At 49.8% G+C, this 18,101-nt stretch overlaps 1 protein-coding gene across 6 annotated transcripts; it reads right to left on the bottom strand.

Annotated features, from left to right (window-relative positions):
* Positions 1 to 2,072: 2,072 nt before the first annotated feature.
* Positions 2,073 to 14,560, bottom strand: SMIM11 (small integral membrane protein 11). Of its 6 annotated transcripts, XM_045501454.1 has the most exons (6): positions 14,431 to 14,560; positions 11,361 to 11,443; positions 11,095 to 11,187; positions 10,627 to 10,729; positions 4,952 to 5,122; positions 2,073 to 2,255 (listed from the first exon to the last, which is right to left on the bottom strand). In XM_045501454.1, the coding sequence occupies exons 4-5, from the start codon at positions 10,636 to 10,638 to the stop codon at positions 4,967 to 4,969; spliced, it is 168 nt and encodes a 55-aa protein (XP_045357410.1). In that variant the 5' UTR covers positions 10,639 to 10,729; positions 11,095 to 11,187; positions 11,361 to 11,443; positions 14,431 to 14,560; the 3' UTR covers positions 2,073 to 2,255; positions 4,952 to 4,966. The 6 variants fall into 6 exon arrangements, with proteins under 6 accessions (XP_045357410.1, XP_045357412.1, XP_045357407.1 ...); XM_045501456.1 differs by lacking the exon at positions 11,095 to 11,187 and having other exon boundaries at positions 10,627 to 10,724; XM_045501451.1 differs by lacking the exon at positions 11,095 to 11,187.
* Positions 14,561 to 18,101: the final 3,541 nt, after the last annotated feature.

The following is an 18,101-nucleotide window of genomic DNA, read 5'->3' on the forward strand; positions in this document are numbered from 1 at the left end:
GGATTCTCCAGGAAAAGGTTACAGCCCCCCTCCTAGGACTGACGAGGCAGGCAGCAGGGGGTACAGGTGGGAGGAAAGGTACCCAGAGGTACCTCGTGTGCTGGAAGCCAGGGATGCCCTAGACCTGCAGAGAGGGAAGGAAGCAGAGACAGAGTTCCTAGCCCAGGGTGGGCGGGTCGCCTGCCAGGCTGGAGAGGGCATCCCGACAAAGGCAGGAGGGTTGGCTGTGGCCCAGGGTCAGTTCTGGACCCCACCTGAGGAACTCGGGGAACGTGGGGACCAGGGTGCAGAAATCCTAGGGCATTCCACTTCTGTTCTGGGTCTGTTCATGCTCCACGAGACCCAGGCCACATGGACTCTGGGGATTTGTAGCTTGTTGGGTCAGAATCAATTCCGTACCTAGAATTTGATCCTATGTCAATGCTGCTTCCTAAATTGTGGCTAAGAGCATCCAGTAACCACAGTAAAATTTAAGAACGATAGAATTCCTTTTACCCCTCTGGTTTAAAATTCGAAGTTCTGTCAATCTGGGCCAGAGTGGGCTGGACACCCATTAATACACAGGTGCTCCTTGAATGCAGGGGTTAAGGATGCCAATCCCCTGCGTAGTCAAAAATTCACCTGTATTCTTCGTAAAACTTAATAGCCTATCGTTGACCAAAAAGTCTTACTGATGGACATAAACAGTTGATTAACATGTCTGTTGTGTATTACACAATGGATTCTTTTCATCTTTCATATCAGCTCTTATTCTGCAAATGGTTACGTGTCATTTCTGACCATGAATTTTAAAAATGGTTTCTTCCAATTTTATTTTTGAATAATTTATTGTCAAGTTAGCTGAATATAGTGTATACAGTGTAGTCTTGGCTTCGGGAGTAGATTCCTAGGATTCATCTCTTACATACGACACCCAGTGCTCATCCCAACAAGTGGCCCCTTAATGCCCGTCTCCCATTTTCCCCGTCCCCCCACCCCCATCAACCCTCAGGGTGTTCTCTGTGTGTAAGAGTCTCTTATGGTTTGCCTCCCTCTCTGTTTGTAGCTTAATTTTCACCGGAGGGTATTCTGCTAAGTGAAATAAGTCAGTCAGAGAAAGACAAATATCGTATGATTTCACTCGCATGTGCAATCCGAGAAACTTAACAGAAGACCATAGGGGAAGGGAAGGAAAAATATAATGTGTTCTTCAAGCAAGCTAGGGAAAAAAACCGTTAAAACCAGAAGCAAAATACATTGACAGCACTGTACTTATGGAAAAAACCCACTTACAAGTGGAGCCCTGTGGTTCAAACCTCCGTGGCTCAAGGGTCGATTACACACTCATGCAAATGTTCCACGTGGCCACCAGCAACGGGACCAAACCTTCCCCCAGATGTATGGCTTTGGTTACTGCTTTCTCATCCCTGATCCGCTCTCTAATCGAGGGAAGTGAGACATCGTGAATCTTTTGGCAGAGATCTCCGTCTGTGAGGTGCTGAGTCAAAAAATCTTAGTATCGCTTCTCTCAAACCTGAAAGTCTCCCTGGTTCATCCCTCCCCTTCGTCTCTTATCGCAAATCCCAACAAGCACGGGGGGGGGGGGCTTGGGGGGGAGAGGACCGAGTACGCCCCGCTCTTCTAACTCTGTCACAGCAGGGACGCGAGTTCTTCCTAGACTCCCGCCCAGTGTGGCCGATGGGTCTCACCCTGCAGCCCTCCCCACAAGGACCCTCCTGGGTCAGCAGAGGCGCCAACGTGGCTTGGGCAAGTGGGGTGCGGCCTCCCTCCACCCCAACAATGGAAACACGGCCGGAGGCGGGCCGGAGCAGGGCAGCGTGCGGGAGGGCAGCACAGCCGAGGGCCGGAGAGCCGGGGAGGGCGGGTGGCCGAGGCTCCCAGACGCCACTTCTCCCTCCGCCCGGTCCTGGGTCAAGAGCACCTGCGATCCCAAGAAAGGCCGGGAGGGGTGCAGGTTGGCAAAATTCCCTCCCCTCACAACACCGGGAGGGGGGTGGGGGGTGGGGGTGGGGGGCGCTGTGTGTCTGCGTGAGACAGAAATGCTCTGGCTTATTCCAGAGACAGAGACAACCTTTTTACAAAGGTATTTTATTTCAGTAAACAAAATACTGGTTCTTTCAAGGGCATAAAAAAATGCATACAATTTTAAGTTAAACCTACAGGTTGGGAGTCTATCCTCCGACACCCCATTCAGTAAGGGTCTCCGCTTCCTTCTCAGCTGGGATCCACTCAGGCTGACATTTAAATCGCAAACTCTAGAAAGGAAGACAAAAAGGGTGGGTATGAAATGTCTGATTGAACACTGACGGAGGTTTGACCTGCTCAGCGCTGACCCTGGCGCTCAGCCGGTTCAACGTAACAAACAGAAACCACCGCAAGTTTATCTACTAAAAGAATGTTATTTTCCACATCCCGGTTTTCTGCCCTGGTTTCAAAGCAGGTTCGAGGCTGGCAGGAAAATGAAGCGTCAGTCTCGCGGCAGCCCCTGCGCCCCGAGGCCTCTGCGGGTGCCGGTGGGAGGGAAGCGCTCGTGGCCCCACATCCCATCTTTCCTTCTTCCTCTTGGTCTAACGCGAAATGAGGGCTCTGGGGGCGCCGGGGTGGCTCAGTCGGCTCAGGTCATGATCTCACGGTCTGTGAGCCCGAGTCCCACGTCGGGCTCCGTGCTGACAGCTCGGAGCCTGGAGCCTGCTTCGGATTCTGGGTCTCCCTCTCTCTCTGCCCCTCCCCCTGCGCGTGCTCTGTCTCTCTTGCTCTCAAAAATAAATAAAACATAAAAAAAAAATTAGACTCTGCCTGAGACGGAAATTCAACCTACCACACATTTCAAAGAGAACTGCCCTCCCTTGATGGTTTTAGTTTCGCAATGCTCCCTCTTTCCTCACCCCAGTGCCCACTCCTGGGTTTCAGCCAGGAAAACACCGTTTCCAAAAAAACCAAGGTTCTGGCCAGGGACGGCGCGAGGGGCAATGACAGAGGGGATTCTGGGCCCGGGGTGAGGACCGGAGAGCCGCTGTGCTTCTCAGTCTCTCAGTGCACATCCCTGCACTCGGGAAGGTGATGCAGCCGGGGTGAGGCCCGGTGGGCCCGTGTCTGACCTGGGTTCGATCCTGACTCTGCTCTTCACGGGGCAGAGGGCCAGCCCTTTCTCAGTCTGAACGGGCCCCGCGGAGCTATCAGCAGAAGCGATAAGCCGGCCAGCTGAGAAACGCTGAGCAAAATGCCAGCCACACAACAGTCATTCAGTAAGTGTTGCTACGATTACTAGTCGTGTGCCATTAACCTCCACAGGTCCAAACATTTTTCTTTTAACATTTATTTATTTATAATAGGAGAGAGAGAGAAAGAGCGTGGGCGGGGGTGGGGCAGACAGAGAGGGAGACCCAGAATCCGAAGCAGGCTCCAGGCTCCGAGCTGTCAGCACAGAGCCCGACGCGGGGCTTGAACTCACGGAGTGCGAGATTGTGACCCGAGCTGAAGGCTGATGCTTAACCGACAGAGCCACCCAGGCGCCCCTACACCTCCACAGGCCTAAAGATCCTCTACGGGAGGCACCTGGGTGGCACAACTAGTTAAGCATCCGAGGCTGATTTTTGCTCAGGTCATGATTTCACAGTTTGTGGGACTGAGCCCCGTGTTAGGCTCTGTGCTGACAGCTCGGAGCCTGCTTGGGAGTCTCTCTCTCCCTCTTTTTCTCTGCCCCTCTCCTGCTCTCTCTCCCTCAAAATAAATAAATCAACATTAAAAAAGGTTTTTAAAAATCCTCTATGGGAATTCCTATTTACAGAAGCATGGTATCTCCGGGTGGAGAGGGGTTAGGAGATCGCTGGCCCAGTGGCTCCTAGAGCGATATGTTGCTGAAAGGGCTGTGTTAACTAACTAAAATTTAAATGCATGTTAACTAACTAAAATTTAAATAAAAAATACACCTACGTATGTTAAGAAAGAAAAAAAAGAAAGAAGAATCCCTTAATGGTTTTTCAAAAGAACAGATGTCTACACCCACGTAATGGAATCTCTCGGGGGTTGGGGCCTGGAAATCTGCACTTTCAACAATTCTGATCAGTAGCCAAGTTTGGGGACCGCTGATCTAGAAACCCCTGCCACCGGAGTTGAATCCTCAAATTTTCAGAGCAGCACAGAATTCGACCTGATAAATGGAAGAAATCAGATCACACACCAGAACTAAGGGAGGTGCTGATCATCGTCTGTTCACTCTGTGGTGGGGGTTTCAGAACTACTTCCTGGTGCCTTAACTCAACAGATGTGCTCTGGGCACCTCTTGGGTGCTGTGACAGGCCCAGGGCTACCGCGACGAGTAAGACTTCAGGCTTACGTGAAGAGGTTGTTGGGAAGGACCCTCTGGGACTAACAAGCCAAGGCCAAGGGGCCGGAAAGTCTCCCACGGTCAAGGAGTGGCCTGCAGAAGTGTGGGGAGTGAGCACTGGAGGGGCAAGAACACATCGGGAAGGGATTTCTATGCCATTCCTGGGAGTCAGACTTTCTCCTGAAGATCGAGCAGGGTTTGTTCATCTTCCGTACGGGCGTGGGTCTCCACAGACCTGTGACCCCACCTCCTCCCCGCCCCCGTCTGCAATTTGATGTGCAACTGTAGGTGTTTCTACTATGCGTGCTTCTGCTGGGAGAAGGTCCACGGCTCTCAGGACATTCTCAAGAGTTCTGCGACCCAACACCTGCTCAGCCCCACTGCCTGGATAAGGGAGCAGCGCCCAGGCTTCGAGCAGAGGCGGGCACAACCTAGCTCATCTGCACCCAGGGTGCAGGGGGCCGGGATCTGCACACCTCCCCTCCCACAGATGCCCCCCATCAGACAGCAGGTGGGTCTCACGCGGCCTTCAGACTGGAGGGAGGAGGGGTTCTCTGACCCCCACGTCTGTGCCTCGGCCCACCCCGGCCCGCTGTAAATTTTGCACGAGCAAAGTCCCCATACCTTTGATTTTTCCCTCTAGTTATCTTTCTTCTCTGGCTGCTTCTTTTTTTCAGCTTCCAGTTTTGCTTCTAATCTTTTCCGTTGGTAGATTTTGACTCCAGCAAATGCCAGGCAGAGAATTAAGGTTTTTGCTGCCAAGATATACAGCAGCAAGGGCACGTGTTCAAGGACCTTAAAGAAGAAAGCAAGCATTCTAGATGTACTATGATTGAGAAGGAACGTTTCTGTTACATTCCCTCGTTTAGCAAACCCTTACCGCACACCTATCACGTAACAGGCACTAGGTCAGCTGCTGGGGCTACGACGGCGACCAGGACAGACGCGGTCTAATCTTCCCTCCGCCCTCCACTGCCCCCTTGCTGCTGGCTTCGTGCGCGAACCACCCACGGGCCGCAGACGTAACTGTGGTCTCCCACGACTGGACCAGGCCCTGGGCCGGTCACCCCGGCCCCTGCTGCCCAAGAGGCACTGCGGTCCAGTGAAAGCAGCCGGAGCTGGGGGGGGGGGGGGGGGGGCGGGGCGCAGGGGGGCCTGGGCTATAGCTCTGCTCTGCCACCGACTGACCACGAGACCTGGGTCAGGCACTTGACTTCTAAGCTTCTGCCTCCTCAAGGGAGGTGGGCCAGACCCCGTCTCTAGATTCTCCGATCCTAGGAGGCTACGATTTCCTCTTGGTTGTAGCTACTCATCAGCATCGGCGCTTCAATAAATATAAAAATACAGTAAAATTCAAAACATGAAAACTGAGCTACTCGTGAACTGTTCCCATAGTTTCCGGCTAGAGGGTAAGTTCTGACCCATGGGCCACAATGGCGTCCGGGGAATAACGATGGATTTGAATTACTGTCTGTACTAGTAGGTACGTTATGATGTTAGTGCACATAGAGCAACAGTATCTCAAGGGAAACACGATACTTGTTTCATAAACACGGTTAGCCTGACCTGAATGATAATTGTGAGCTTTTCGCGTGAGTAAAAATTCCTTCCCGAATAAAGGTGTGCTTTAGTTGAGTGATCACTTATTCTAGAGGATTAATTAGGGAGGATTTATTCCAGTGAAATCAGTAAACTGCCAAACATAACTTATTATACGCAATTCCCAGATAAGGAGGTCCTACTAGATTCTACTACAGGAAGCACATTTGCCTCTCCTTCTAACAGAATGAGTCCGTGAAAACTTTAGCTAGCCAGGAACAATATGCTCACAGAGCGGGAGGGCTGGGAGGGATTTGAAGCACGGCTTAAGTCTACCACTCGTTTGCCTTACAAACAAGGAGAGTGAAGCTCACGGTCGGGGAGAGGCCTGCGTCACACAGCCGATTCACGATGAGGCCAGAGTCAGAATGAAACGTTCTAACCTCGATGCCGGTCTTCCTTCCCCTGCTTCCCGAGTTTCAAGGAAACGGACTTAATGAAATCATAAATTACGTACGTACGTGTTCGCACAATTTTATTACAATTCTTTAGGCTTGGACCTAGATATAGATTTCACGCTTAGATGTCGCGGCGTCAGTGAGGCCTACGGGGAGCTCACGGGGCACTACGGGCTTCCCTACAGGTTCCTCCCATAGCAGGCAGGCCCCTGGCTCCTGTCCGTGGGACACAGACAGACTGTCCTAATTTTATGGCTGAGAAAGTGTAAAAAGTCTGGAACGGTGAGGGTCTGACCGAGCTCAGACCGCTCCGAAACCTGAACTCTCTTTATCACTACACTGTTGAGATGCATCATCCGCTCCCCACGCTCACCAATTTTACTATCAAATTATACAAACAAACGCTGTCTGGGCTACTGAATTTACTAAAGCCGACTGGAATCACTACCTCTGAAATGATTTAACAGGCTACATACGGATGTTTGAGGACGACGGCAAGGTGGCAGAGCAGGAAGAGAGTGGACATCCAAAGGAGGAATCCAAGTATTTCAATTGTTTTAATTTAACCAGAACAGTCAGAACCCAAGAACGCTGAGCAGCTGGGTAACAGTTTCCAAGCACAGAGTCATGTTCACAGCAAAGAATAAATGCAACATACGCACTGAGAAAGACCACTCGAGCAACAGTAGAAAAAACTGAAAACCTTGCAAAAGTGAAACTTTTCATCGTGACAAACATAAGCAGCTTGGAACGCGGATCTTCCTCACTCGGACTTAGAGCTGACCTCCGCTACCTCCCCCCAGTAGCCCTCTAATTCCTGTATTTTCTTGAAGGTTCTCAGTCAAGATGAGGCTGGACGCCACGCTTACAAACCAGCTATGAAAGAAAAAAAGCGTTAAATGTGCTTTTATTTTACCTCCTTGGCGGCAAAAATCAAGCAGTTCAGAGGCGGAAACCCCCTTTTATGTTCATGGGGTTGATCTAGGCCAACAGAGCACTAATCCACATGGGAAAGTCACCCCTCCAGTTCTCCCCATCTCCACGGCTGAGCCCGTGGAGTCCTACTATGACGGAGCCCACATCACAGCCCACGGTTCCCTGTGATCTAAACATCAAACAGCTTTACCAGTGGTGGGAAATGTAGAGCTCAACGCAAAGTTAGAAAATACACTGAATTGGGAATACATCAACAAATGGACAGAGGCAAGTGGTGTGGGTACTTACTTTCTTTCTAAAGGTAGTGGAGAGGAGGCAGCGCGAGGCAGGGGTTTCAGGACCGGGAAGTGGGGCAGAGAGGCGGCAGCAGAGGTCAGGGGCCCCCCTTCCCCAGGCTTAAAGCAAAGGGTTTCAGGGCTGCACTCCTGCCCCTCTGGGGGACTGAGCTTCAGTTGTGCTAAATGTCTGCCTTTGATTTCTTTCTAACAAACCCCTCATTTTATTTAACTTTTTTAGAGTTTATTTATTTTGAGGGAGGGGGATGGGCAGAGAGAGAGAGGGAGAGAGAACCCCAAGCAGACTCCACACTCCATGAAGAGCCCAATGCAGGGCTCAATCTCATGAACCATGAGATCGTAACCTGAGTCAAAATCAAGAGTCAGACTCTTTAACCAACTGAGCCGCCCAGGCTCTCCCTGTCTCGGTCTCAAAACCAACCAACCTTCAAGGGGGTAAGTGAATAAAATATTGTGGGAGTGGGCGAGATCTATGCCAATTTTTAAAAATTTTTTAGGTCTATGTATTTATTTTGAGAGAGAGAGAGAAAGTAGGAGTGGGAGAGGGGCAGCAAGAGAGGAGAGAGTGAGAATCCCAAGCAAGTTCTGCACAGAGAGCAGCGGGCCCAACGCGAGGCTCGAGCTCACGTACTCAGAGATCACGACCTGAGCCGAAGTCGGATGCTTAACCGACTGAGCCACCCAGGCGCCCCATACCAATTTTAAAAAATAAATCCCCAAATCTGTGTAATGAGAGTGGCTCATTTTTTGAATAATTAGCAAATACTGTCGCTAATGTGCACTATTGACTGTCACTGATGCCACAGGCCCCCTGAGCCAGAAAGGGAAGCCGACGGGATGTACCGTGGGCTACATAATCCTGCTGCCTTCCAGAGCCTCATGCAGTCAGGGTGCAAAGAGAGGCCACTTCTTCCCGACAGTACAGGGAAGGGCCCCCTCTTAAACATGAGGTGGTTCCCAGGCAGCCACAGAGCTACGTGTCTGCTCGAAGTTGGAAAGGTTTGGGCAGATTCTGTCCCTGACATAAGAAAGAACGCCTTCTGTCACCAGCGGGATTGGCCTGGGTGGTCAAGTGGGTTGTCCATCATTCTACGATTAAAAACGTTCTCTGCGCCCTGCCTTAGACCAGTGGTAGCCCCAGAATAAGTGATCAGGAACTTTGGGGGGGTGTGTGTTTTAACACCGTCTGTGTTTTAACAAGTCCTCAGCAAGCCTTCAGTAACAGTTACTGCCTCTTGTCCCCACTGACTGTGGCCACCACAGAGAGGACAGGCCCTTCCCTAAATCCCATCCCACGCTGTTTTCTGCTTCTTCCCCTTGTATCTCCTTGCTGCCTCGTCTTTCCTTCCCAGCCTTTCCACGGTGAGTTCTGGAATCCCAATATTTGCTAAACAAACGCTCCAACATTTTCAACCCCTTCAAGAAGTCCTCACTCTGCCTCTTAAATTCAACCAGGCTTGTCCTGGAGAAAAGCCCCCATGGTCCGTCCTTCTGCATGGTCCCCCCCAAACCTTTGCCCCAAAGAGCTGGGGAAGCAGAGGGGTTCTCTATCTCCTAGCCCTCCCTGGTCCTGCTTCCACACCTTCCCAGGGAGCCTTGCAATGGAAAGCTGGTGGATGTTTTGAACAAACAAATGCTCATAACTGCAAAAATACACAGTGAGATCCTAAGTTTGAAAATACACACGCTACACTTACAAATATGGACAAAACACTGGAAGAAAACACACCAAAATTGTTAACAGTAGCCATTTCTAGACGGTGAAGACAACACGATTTTTGCTGGATGTCATACTTTCAAAGAATCTACAATATGATCTATTTTAGTGGCTGCTCTCTAAACCAACAGCTACCACACCCCACCCACTTTGGGGATTTGATGCGATGATTCTCCTTCCCTCTGTAAAACCTGCTGGCTGCTGCCCGCAGCCCGCTGAATGCCCAGCAGGATTCTGCCCTTGGCCCTGTGCTCTCATCTGCTGCATCTGAAATGCAGAGCACAGCTACGTTTATTCCCCAACTAGTTTAAGTTGTACTTGATGTTATCGTAGGTAATTTTTCTAAACACAACACTTAGTGAAATATGGCTATATTGTATAAAGAAAAAACTTGTTTCCATGAGAAGTAAATCAAACGCTTTCAATGCATTTTCGAGTTTGATTTGAAAAAAAAAAAAAAACAACAAAAAACCAGTGCTGTTGGCAGCACAAATGTAAAAGATTAGGGAAGACGACATAAAAATCTGGAAAGATTTTGTATGTAGGTTGTTTCATAACATATTAACCCACTTGAAAGAAACCAAAATGTGAAACTGTAGGTAAAACTTTACAGGCATGGTTTTTGCAAGAAAAGTGAGGCAGATCTGAAGTCAGTGTACCCCCACTCAAAGAAAGGGCCTAACCCCCCTCCAAAAGTCTGGTGACTAAATGAACTTTTATATGTTTTAACTTAAAATTAAATATCAAATAGTATTATGATTCCTGCTTTAATTCATTTTTTTTTTTAATGTTTATTTTTTATTTTTGAGACAGAGAGAGACAGAGCATGAATGGGGGAAGGGCAGAGAGAGAGGGGGACACAGAATCGGAAGCAGGCTCCAGGCTCTGGGCCATCAGCCCAGAGCCCGGCGCGGGGCTCGAACTCACGAACTGTGAGATCGTGACCTGAGCTGAAGTCGGACGCTCAACCGACTGCGCCACCCAGGCGCCCCCATTTTTTCTTTTTAATCAAACCACCTCTACAGCACTGTTACTCTCAATTTAAAAAACAAAAAAGTTTTTTTTTAATGTTTATTTTTGGGGGGGGAGAGAGAGAGAGAGAGAGAGAGAGCGAGCGCATGAGCGGGGGAGGGGCAGAGAGAGGGAGACACAGAATCTGAAGCAGGCTCCAGGCTCGGAGCTGTCAGCACAGAGCCCGACACGGTGTTCAAACTCACGAGCTGCAAGATCATGACCTGAGCTGAAATCGGATGCTTAACCAACTGAGCCACCCTGGTGCCCCCTACTCTCACTTTTTACAATGAGGAGAAAGAAAAAACCAAGCCACAACGTATAAATTCAAAGCATACTCACCTTCCAGTTCATGCTGGGCCAATTGCGAAGTCACTCCTGGTTGACGTGGGCCTGCTCGGACAAGCACATGGAGAGAGGAACTGGGAGGTCAGGTCTTGCTGTTCTGGGGGGGAGAGAAGAAACAGGTCACTTTGGGTGTTCCAGATCAGTCCACCTTAGGAAGCCTTCCCTTTGATGGAGAGAAAGGGCACATGAGCAAAGATAGCAAGCCCCACAGAGAGGAGGGTTCGGGGGGGGGGGGGGGGGCCCAGCAGGGGACCCAGAGCCTGGTGGAAAGCAGATGGCCCGGCTCAGGGAGGAAGACGGGCTTGGCTCTTGGTGAGCAGAAAGGTCTCCGCGGCTGTTTTTTGCCGGGGCTGGGGGCACAGCCCTGAGCAGCGGTGGCAGTGTTGTGCCTGAGGGGACAGGTGCTCCGCCCCCCCGCCACGCATCTGTGGACAGACGAGCTCCCAAGTCTTCTCCACCCACCTCCGGTCCTGAGCAAAGAGCTGGCCGGCAGATGAGTGCCTTTCTTTTTCAAGTCCTCTGAGTGTTAAGCTCATCTTGGTTTTTAAAAAATATCTGGAGGGGAGTAAATGATACGGAAAAAAACTGTCCTCAGGAAGTAATTCCTATCTAGAATCTCATCTAAAATGCGAGGAAGCAGCAGGAAATGACAGGTCAGGGGACACAGCTGGAGCACAGCATCTGCTCCAAGGCCTTGTATGTCATTATTCTTATGCTACGGCACGTACCCCAAGAGTCAGAAGACTTGAGTTCTGGATGAAGAACCCACGCACTCTGGTAAGTGACTTCCCTCCCGGGGCCTTGGTCCCATCTGTAAATGAAGAAAGGGGGCGTCAGCCAGATGGGCTCTAGGGCCCTGACTTTTTTCTGAAATTTGGCAACTTACAGTATACTCAGAGCTTCACGTCACTGTGCCCGGCTGCGCTACGGCACATTAGCTGTGCAAACTCATTTAGTTTTCACACGAGCTCCGGAGAGAGATTTATTGTTCCGGGTCAGAGATGAGGCAACAAAGTTTATGTAACGCATCCAGGGTCGCACAGGGACTAGGATTTGAACCCATCCAATGTGGCTCCAGAGTCTTACCCTGATATAGGCAGAAACCTTTGCAAATTCAAAAAATCATGGGGATGCTTGCCTTTAAATGTCCTTAGAATGGAGAAAAGGCACAAGAAAAGGTCAGGCCTTTAGAATGGGGATACTAAAATGAACTTCGGGGAAAGTGTTTTATTAAAACTTTTACTTACAAAAGCATATAAGTATAGAAAACTCATACCTCATCGATTCAAGGTCATAGTATCTGGAAAACAGGCCGGTGGTTGGCACAAGATAACCGAGTTTTCCCCATGACTTCTTTCAAAGCCAGATAAGTTCATGATAGGAACGTACACCATAAATCTCTTTAAATGGGATGACGTGATTGAAGGTGCTCGTTTTCTTCATGGATAAATGGCCTGTTTGTCCTCAAGTAGCAGGAGATTCTGACTGGCACTGGAGAAACACGTTCCTATGACCTGTTGCTAGAATTTTCACTTTCAGTAATCTCTGATAATCTCAGGGCTTAGCCATGTTGTAATTGAACAATGTTTAAGGTTATGTAAATTTTATTTTTACAACTCTTGCTCTAACGGAGTTGTGTACAAATACAGTAGGTAAGTTTGGCTGTTCTTTATTTTCTGCGGTCATATTAATGTATTAAAGTAATTAATTACAAGAATTAATGTAAGAATTAATGGATTAATGTAAGATGTATTAATGGATTAATGTAAGATATTGATTCCCAAGGTCAAGGGCAACAAATAGGTCCAAAAAGCTTATGAGAGGAAATTAAAAAGAACACCCCATGGGGTGCCTGGCTGGCTCAGTTGGTACAGCATGGGACTCTTGATCTCGGAATTGTGAGTTAGAGCCTCACACTGGGTGTAGGGATTATTTAAGGACATTAAAAAAAAAAAAGAGCGTTGACTTAAAAAAAGAACACCCAATGGTCTGGCCCTCTGGCAACCAAATATTACATTTACTACTGGTGTGACCTTGGACAACTCACTTGGCCTCTCTGAGCCCCGCATCTCTCATTTGTAAATTCTTCAGAGATTGGGTTATAAACACTAAGCACAATGCTCAGTCCATGGAACACATTTCAATAAATATCAACCATTAGTGTTATGATAAATATCTCTCCTTCTGCTAATGGACATGCCAAGCTTAAGAACCATAAACAAGAGGCAACCAGGGCAAAATGCAATCAATGCAAGATAGCAGGGACCAAGAGAACTGGAGAGCTGGACTCTATTCTTGGTGGCACCAATGGCAGGCATGTGACCCGGGGCAAGCCATTAACCTCTCTGAACCAAAATGTTCTCATTTTAAAAATCGGAATCCAAGGAACAACTCCGCAACTCTGGAATTCGTTAAGTCCCCACTTTCTCTGATATCACACAATCTGACTATGAAAATTTACTGGCAGTTGCCTCGGCTTCGTACCTAGGGTGATGAAATTCAAGCTCTTTAGAAGGAAACATATTTAAAGTCAACCTGCAAAGAAAAAGTAGTGGGAGTGATGCAGTGAGCGGGTGGGAGACAAGAGGGCTGATCAATCCAGCTCATTCCTACCTGCTGCCTCCAAATGATAACTTTCCTCTTCTCCCTTCAATCGCATGCTCTAACTCTAACTTTTGTAGCACCTGGCAGGACTTCAGCAAATGAGAACTGAGACAGCTGAAAATATCAGCAGGCTATTAGCTCCACTGCCATATGTATGTCTGATGCAATATTAGCCACAGAAGGCAGCTGCTGTCTGAGGGCTGAACTGCAGAAGCCAACAAGGCGTGGACACTGTTGAGGCATAAAAACTGTGAGGTGAAGGAGGCTTTAGACTTCCCCCGGAACTATGCACCATTCAAGCTAACTTAAATCTGAAAAACAACAGGGGCTCAGATAGAAGCCTTTGCTTCTATCATTTTTTTTTTTTTTTTTTCCTTTGCCAGATTTATCCTAAAAACCAGAAAAGCTCTCCGTTTACTCAGGTTAGGACAATGAAAGCCATCTGGACAAAATACTGGCCAGAATCTACGTTTTCTTCTTGGCACACCTAACAAACTCCAGGGTGGTCAGTCTCCTGCTATCTACGCTCATTCCAGCCGCTAATTAGGCCGTGTCAGAACGTTTCGGAACATGTTCGCATTCCCGGTCTCTGCCCTTTTCACCCCAGCTCTTCACCCAATCATTAGAAGTTGGGTGGTGCGAGGAGGAGGGAGTTGCAGGTGAACCCTGGGCATCACTCCGTCGACCTCTGAGCCCCACTACCAGGTCACCTGCGGTTCCCAAGGCCAGAGAGGCTGGATCTCGGCTCCTCCATAACCGACCCTTGGGGAGTAACACCTAACCCGCTGAGACCCGGGGATGAGGGCCAACGGCGGCCGTTGCTTCCCCCACCCATTCACATAACAGGGTGTCCGGAATATTCGCTCATCCCTCCAAACCCTCCGTCCAGAACAACTCTGGGGGCCCCGTCCGGACCTCGTGCCAGCCTACACACAGCGCCCCCGGCGCCGGATCCGCGGATTCCGCGGCGCCGGGACGACCGAGCCAGGCCGGGGCGCTCCGCGGGTGGGGCCGCGGCGGCCGTCACCCTCCCGGTCCCCACCCGGGAAGCCGGCGCCGCGCGGCAGGGGGGCCGGCTGGCGGGCATCCCTGACAGAACAGCAAACGCGGGGCCGACCACCGGACTCCCCAGCGCCCCCCAAAAGCTGTCGGGCTTCGGGTCAGGATCCCGCTGACCGGATGTCATCCACTTACAGCTCCAGGCCGCGGAGGCTCCTGCGCCGGGGCCTGCACAGAACGGTCACTCGCTCAAGTCGGCGAGGAGACTACACGTCCCGACATGCACCGCTCCGCGCGCCGGCGCAATGGACCCGGGCCGCATTCGCGGGCGTACGCCCGCTACGCAGGCGCAGTGGGACGCTCCGCACCGGACGGCTTGGGGCTGCGCAGGGGTCAGGGGTCACGATTGGCACGGCCGGACACGGTGCTCCGGGTCCCGGCGCGTTCCCGTTGTGACCTTACCGGAGCTGGGGGAGGTCGACGGCCGCAGGGCTGGGCGTCCCCCTTCCTCTGGATACTACCCGCTGCTGTCTGCGCCTGAGGATCCTTGGGTCCCCAGAAGTTTCCAAATATAGCGTTCATCTCTGACAAAATGCGTGCATTTTCCTTTGGGAGAGCGGTAGCCCGGGTACCGGGGTCCCAGCTTCCTTCGATCACCAGACGCGAAGTACGCGCTCGGGCACGCTCAGCCCCGGCCCCGCGGGAGCGCGCAAGCCGGACCCCAGATAAATGCAAGGGTGACCCCAGGGAAGGTGCACGGAGCTCTTTCTCCGTGCCCGGCTCACCCTTCTCTGGATTAAGGAGCCGAGCAAGGGGAGAGTAAGCGGCTGGCGCAAGAACAACACCCGCGAACTGCAGGGACAGAATTTAGATTCGAACCCAGGAGGAGGTCTGACTCCAAATCCCACTATGACATTTTGTGGTGATGACGCACAAGGTGTTAGGCCTGCAGAGGACAAGGACAGAGTGAGGGGTGGAGGGTTTGGTTCGGCTGACCAGCGAAGTTTTCCTATAGAAAGTAACAAAACTAGCTTTGTTCTGAGCGCTGTGAGGCTTCTTGTCTCGCTGAAGTCTCGTAACGAGCCTATAACCGGACATCATACAACTAATTCGCACATGAGGAAAGGGAGGCACAGAGAGATTAATTTGTCCAGGGTCTTAAAGCCCGCAAGTGCCGGAGCTGGGACCCTGACTCTCAGTAGTCTGGATGTAGACTGTAGGGACAGCAACTCCCATGGGCTCGTTTTCAAACCACTTCTGAACTCTTGTAAGAAGTTAAGAGGGGCTCAGGTCATATGGAGCCAGGAATCCAAGCAGCTGGAGCTCTAACAGCGAATGGGGTAGAAAAGAAACAAGTTGTTTGAAGGAGCATCTTTAGTTGCCGAGTCGAAAGTGGAAAGCCTAGGATTTGGGGGATTAATGTCGAAGTGGCAAACAGGCAAGTGGTTCCAACAGCTCTCTACCCAACATGCTTCTGAAGATTGGGCATTTCGCCCATCCCCCAAAAGGAAAGCTGGCTGATAGCCATCTGTGTCACCAGCTGTCCTTTCAGTGATGATAATAAAATGCACTTTCTTCCAGAAATCTAAATTTCTTTCCCTCAGCTTGGTTTCCTGTGTCAAAGATGAAGCCAGACACTAGTTAAAGCATGAAGGACAGACTTCCTTCAGTAACTATTACAACAGAGAAGAGGGTCCAGTATGAACCAAAGTCAACTTGGATTTATGGAGTGGGAACTGGGCCCCTTAGGGCGAGAGTGGGGGAGTGGGGTCAGTTGAGCAGAATCAGGGAAGTGGAAATTTACAAAAACCAGGGCATTAGTGGGTCTGATTTGACTTACCTGAAAGAGAAGCTTCTGTCTTTATGACCAGAGAGAGTGGTGCATGTTAGAGCAAGGTAGCCACTGGGTGGGAAGGGTTCCCTCCTTGAGTGTTGGCGTTTCAAAGAGACAAGGCAGTGCTGGCTGGCAAAAGATTTGTATCTCAAAGCAGGAGAGAAAAGATTTCTAATTCCACGTTTTCTAACTGCTCTCAGAGGGGATTCAGGGAGCTGATCTGCCAATCTCCAGGTTTGGGCTGGAACCAACAGTGAATTTTCCCAGCAGCCTGTTGAGTTTTCTCAGGCAGACACTCTAAATGGAGCTGGGGTCCTCTTAGGGATGAGGCCTTGAGCTGTTAGAAGCTGTGCTAGTGTTTGTTCAAGTCTCTTAGGGTGAAGAGGGGGACGAAATCACTTGTACCAAGTCTCTACAGTATACAGGCCAAGGCCAAGACCTGCTTGCTGGCTCGGAAGAGACTGACCAGAGGTTAGTGAAGGAGATGGTCTTTGTCACCTGGTAGAAACCTTGGGTCTCTGTCTGAATCCCGACCCAAGGCCAGGATTTGGTAGCCGGGGCTGCTTCTCTGGGCACACCGGGATGAACGTTCTGTGTGCAATAGCGTTTCTGGATTAATGATTTGAGGAAGGAGGCCACTCTGGTCACATGTGAGTATCAGTGGATTTTCATGATACTGTTGTAATGCTTATGTTAGCATAATTGCACATTTGTTACTAAGGAACAAATATCTCGTAGACACCTCCCTCTGGAGATATAATCCTTGTAGGCAACAGAAGACATCCTACAAGCCTTGAAGAAGGGATTCTTTTTTTGAATTTTGTCTTGGAACCCTGAGACTTTTTGCTTTTTAAGATTTGATTTACTTATCATCTCTCTATTTATTTATTTATTTATTCATTATTTTAAATGTTTATTTTTGAGAGAAAGAGAGAGAGAGCAGAGGAGGGGCAGAGAGACGGGGAGACGCAGAATCTGAAGCAGGTTCCAGGCTCTGAGCTGTCAGCACTGAGCCCAATGCGGGGCTCGAACTCATGAACCACGAGATCGTGACCTGAGCTGACGTGGGACGCTTAACCAACTGAGCCACCCAGGCGCCCCTATTTGTTGTTTTTTAATGTTCATTTATTTTACCTTGAAAGAGAAAGAGAGAGAGTGAGTGTGCATGAGCAGGGGAGGGGCAGAGAGAGGGAGACAGAGAATCCCAAGCAGGCTCCATACCGTCAGTGGGAAGCCCAACGTGGGGCTCGAACGCACGAACCTTGAGATCATGACCTGAGCCAAAATCAAGAGCTGGACGCTTAACCGACTGAGCCACCCAGGCGCCCCTAGAGTCCTGAGACTTGAGGCCCTACTGACAATTGCTGTGCCTTGGCTGAGAAGATGGGGAGATAGGGAAGAAGAGAGGGAAGCTGGGAGGTACGAAGCAATAACCCCATACACCCGTCTTGGCTTTGACTTCCTCCTCTCAGCTACTCTGAGAGAATACACCTTAACCCGAGTTAGGTCCCCATCCTGTCCCTGCTCTAGCTCTGCCCACTCTGTGTTGATCTCCTTTATAACCTGTCAGGTTGTCATCATGAGGTTTACGTACCTGACTCGCTCTAATGAGCGGGTCACTCCAGCTCCGGGAGTCTCAATCATCTCTACACTCCTGGGGTCTACGCCAGTGGCCTGAGTAGACAGATAGGTGTTAAATATCGCTTGGCTTAATTAGTAGATGAAGTCACCTAATCTGTGGATTGCATCTCTCATGCAATGTCTAGATGGAGTGACCTGTCTAGCTTTTCAACAGACATCAGTAATTCAGACACCTTCTGTACCGTTAGTCTCTTGAAACACAAATGAAAATCATTGTAAATGGAAGAAAATCAAGTGACTGAAAAGAATATGCTATTTATAAAGTGATGTTACCACTTTCATTATCCTTTTCTATAATAACAAGAACTTTAAAGGGTTAGTTTTCCATAAAACTTTAAATGTTAGTTTAAAAATATGTTTCTGTTGCACTGGGCACTTCTTAAAGATGCTA

This window comes from Leopardus geoffroyi, chromosome C2 (genome assembly GCF_018350155.1).
Source record: "Leopardus geoffroyi isolate Oge1 chromosome C2, O.geoffroyi_Oge1_pat1.0, whole genome shotgun sequence".
NCBI lineage: Eukaryota > Metazoa > Chordata > Mammalia > Carnivora > Felidae > Leopardus > Leopardus geoffroyi.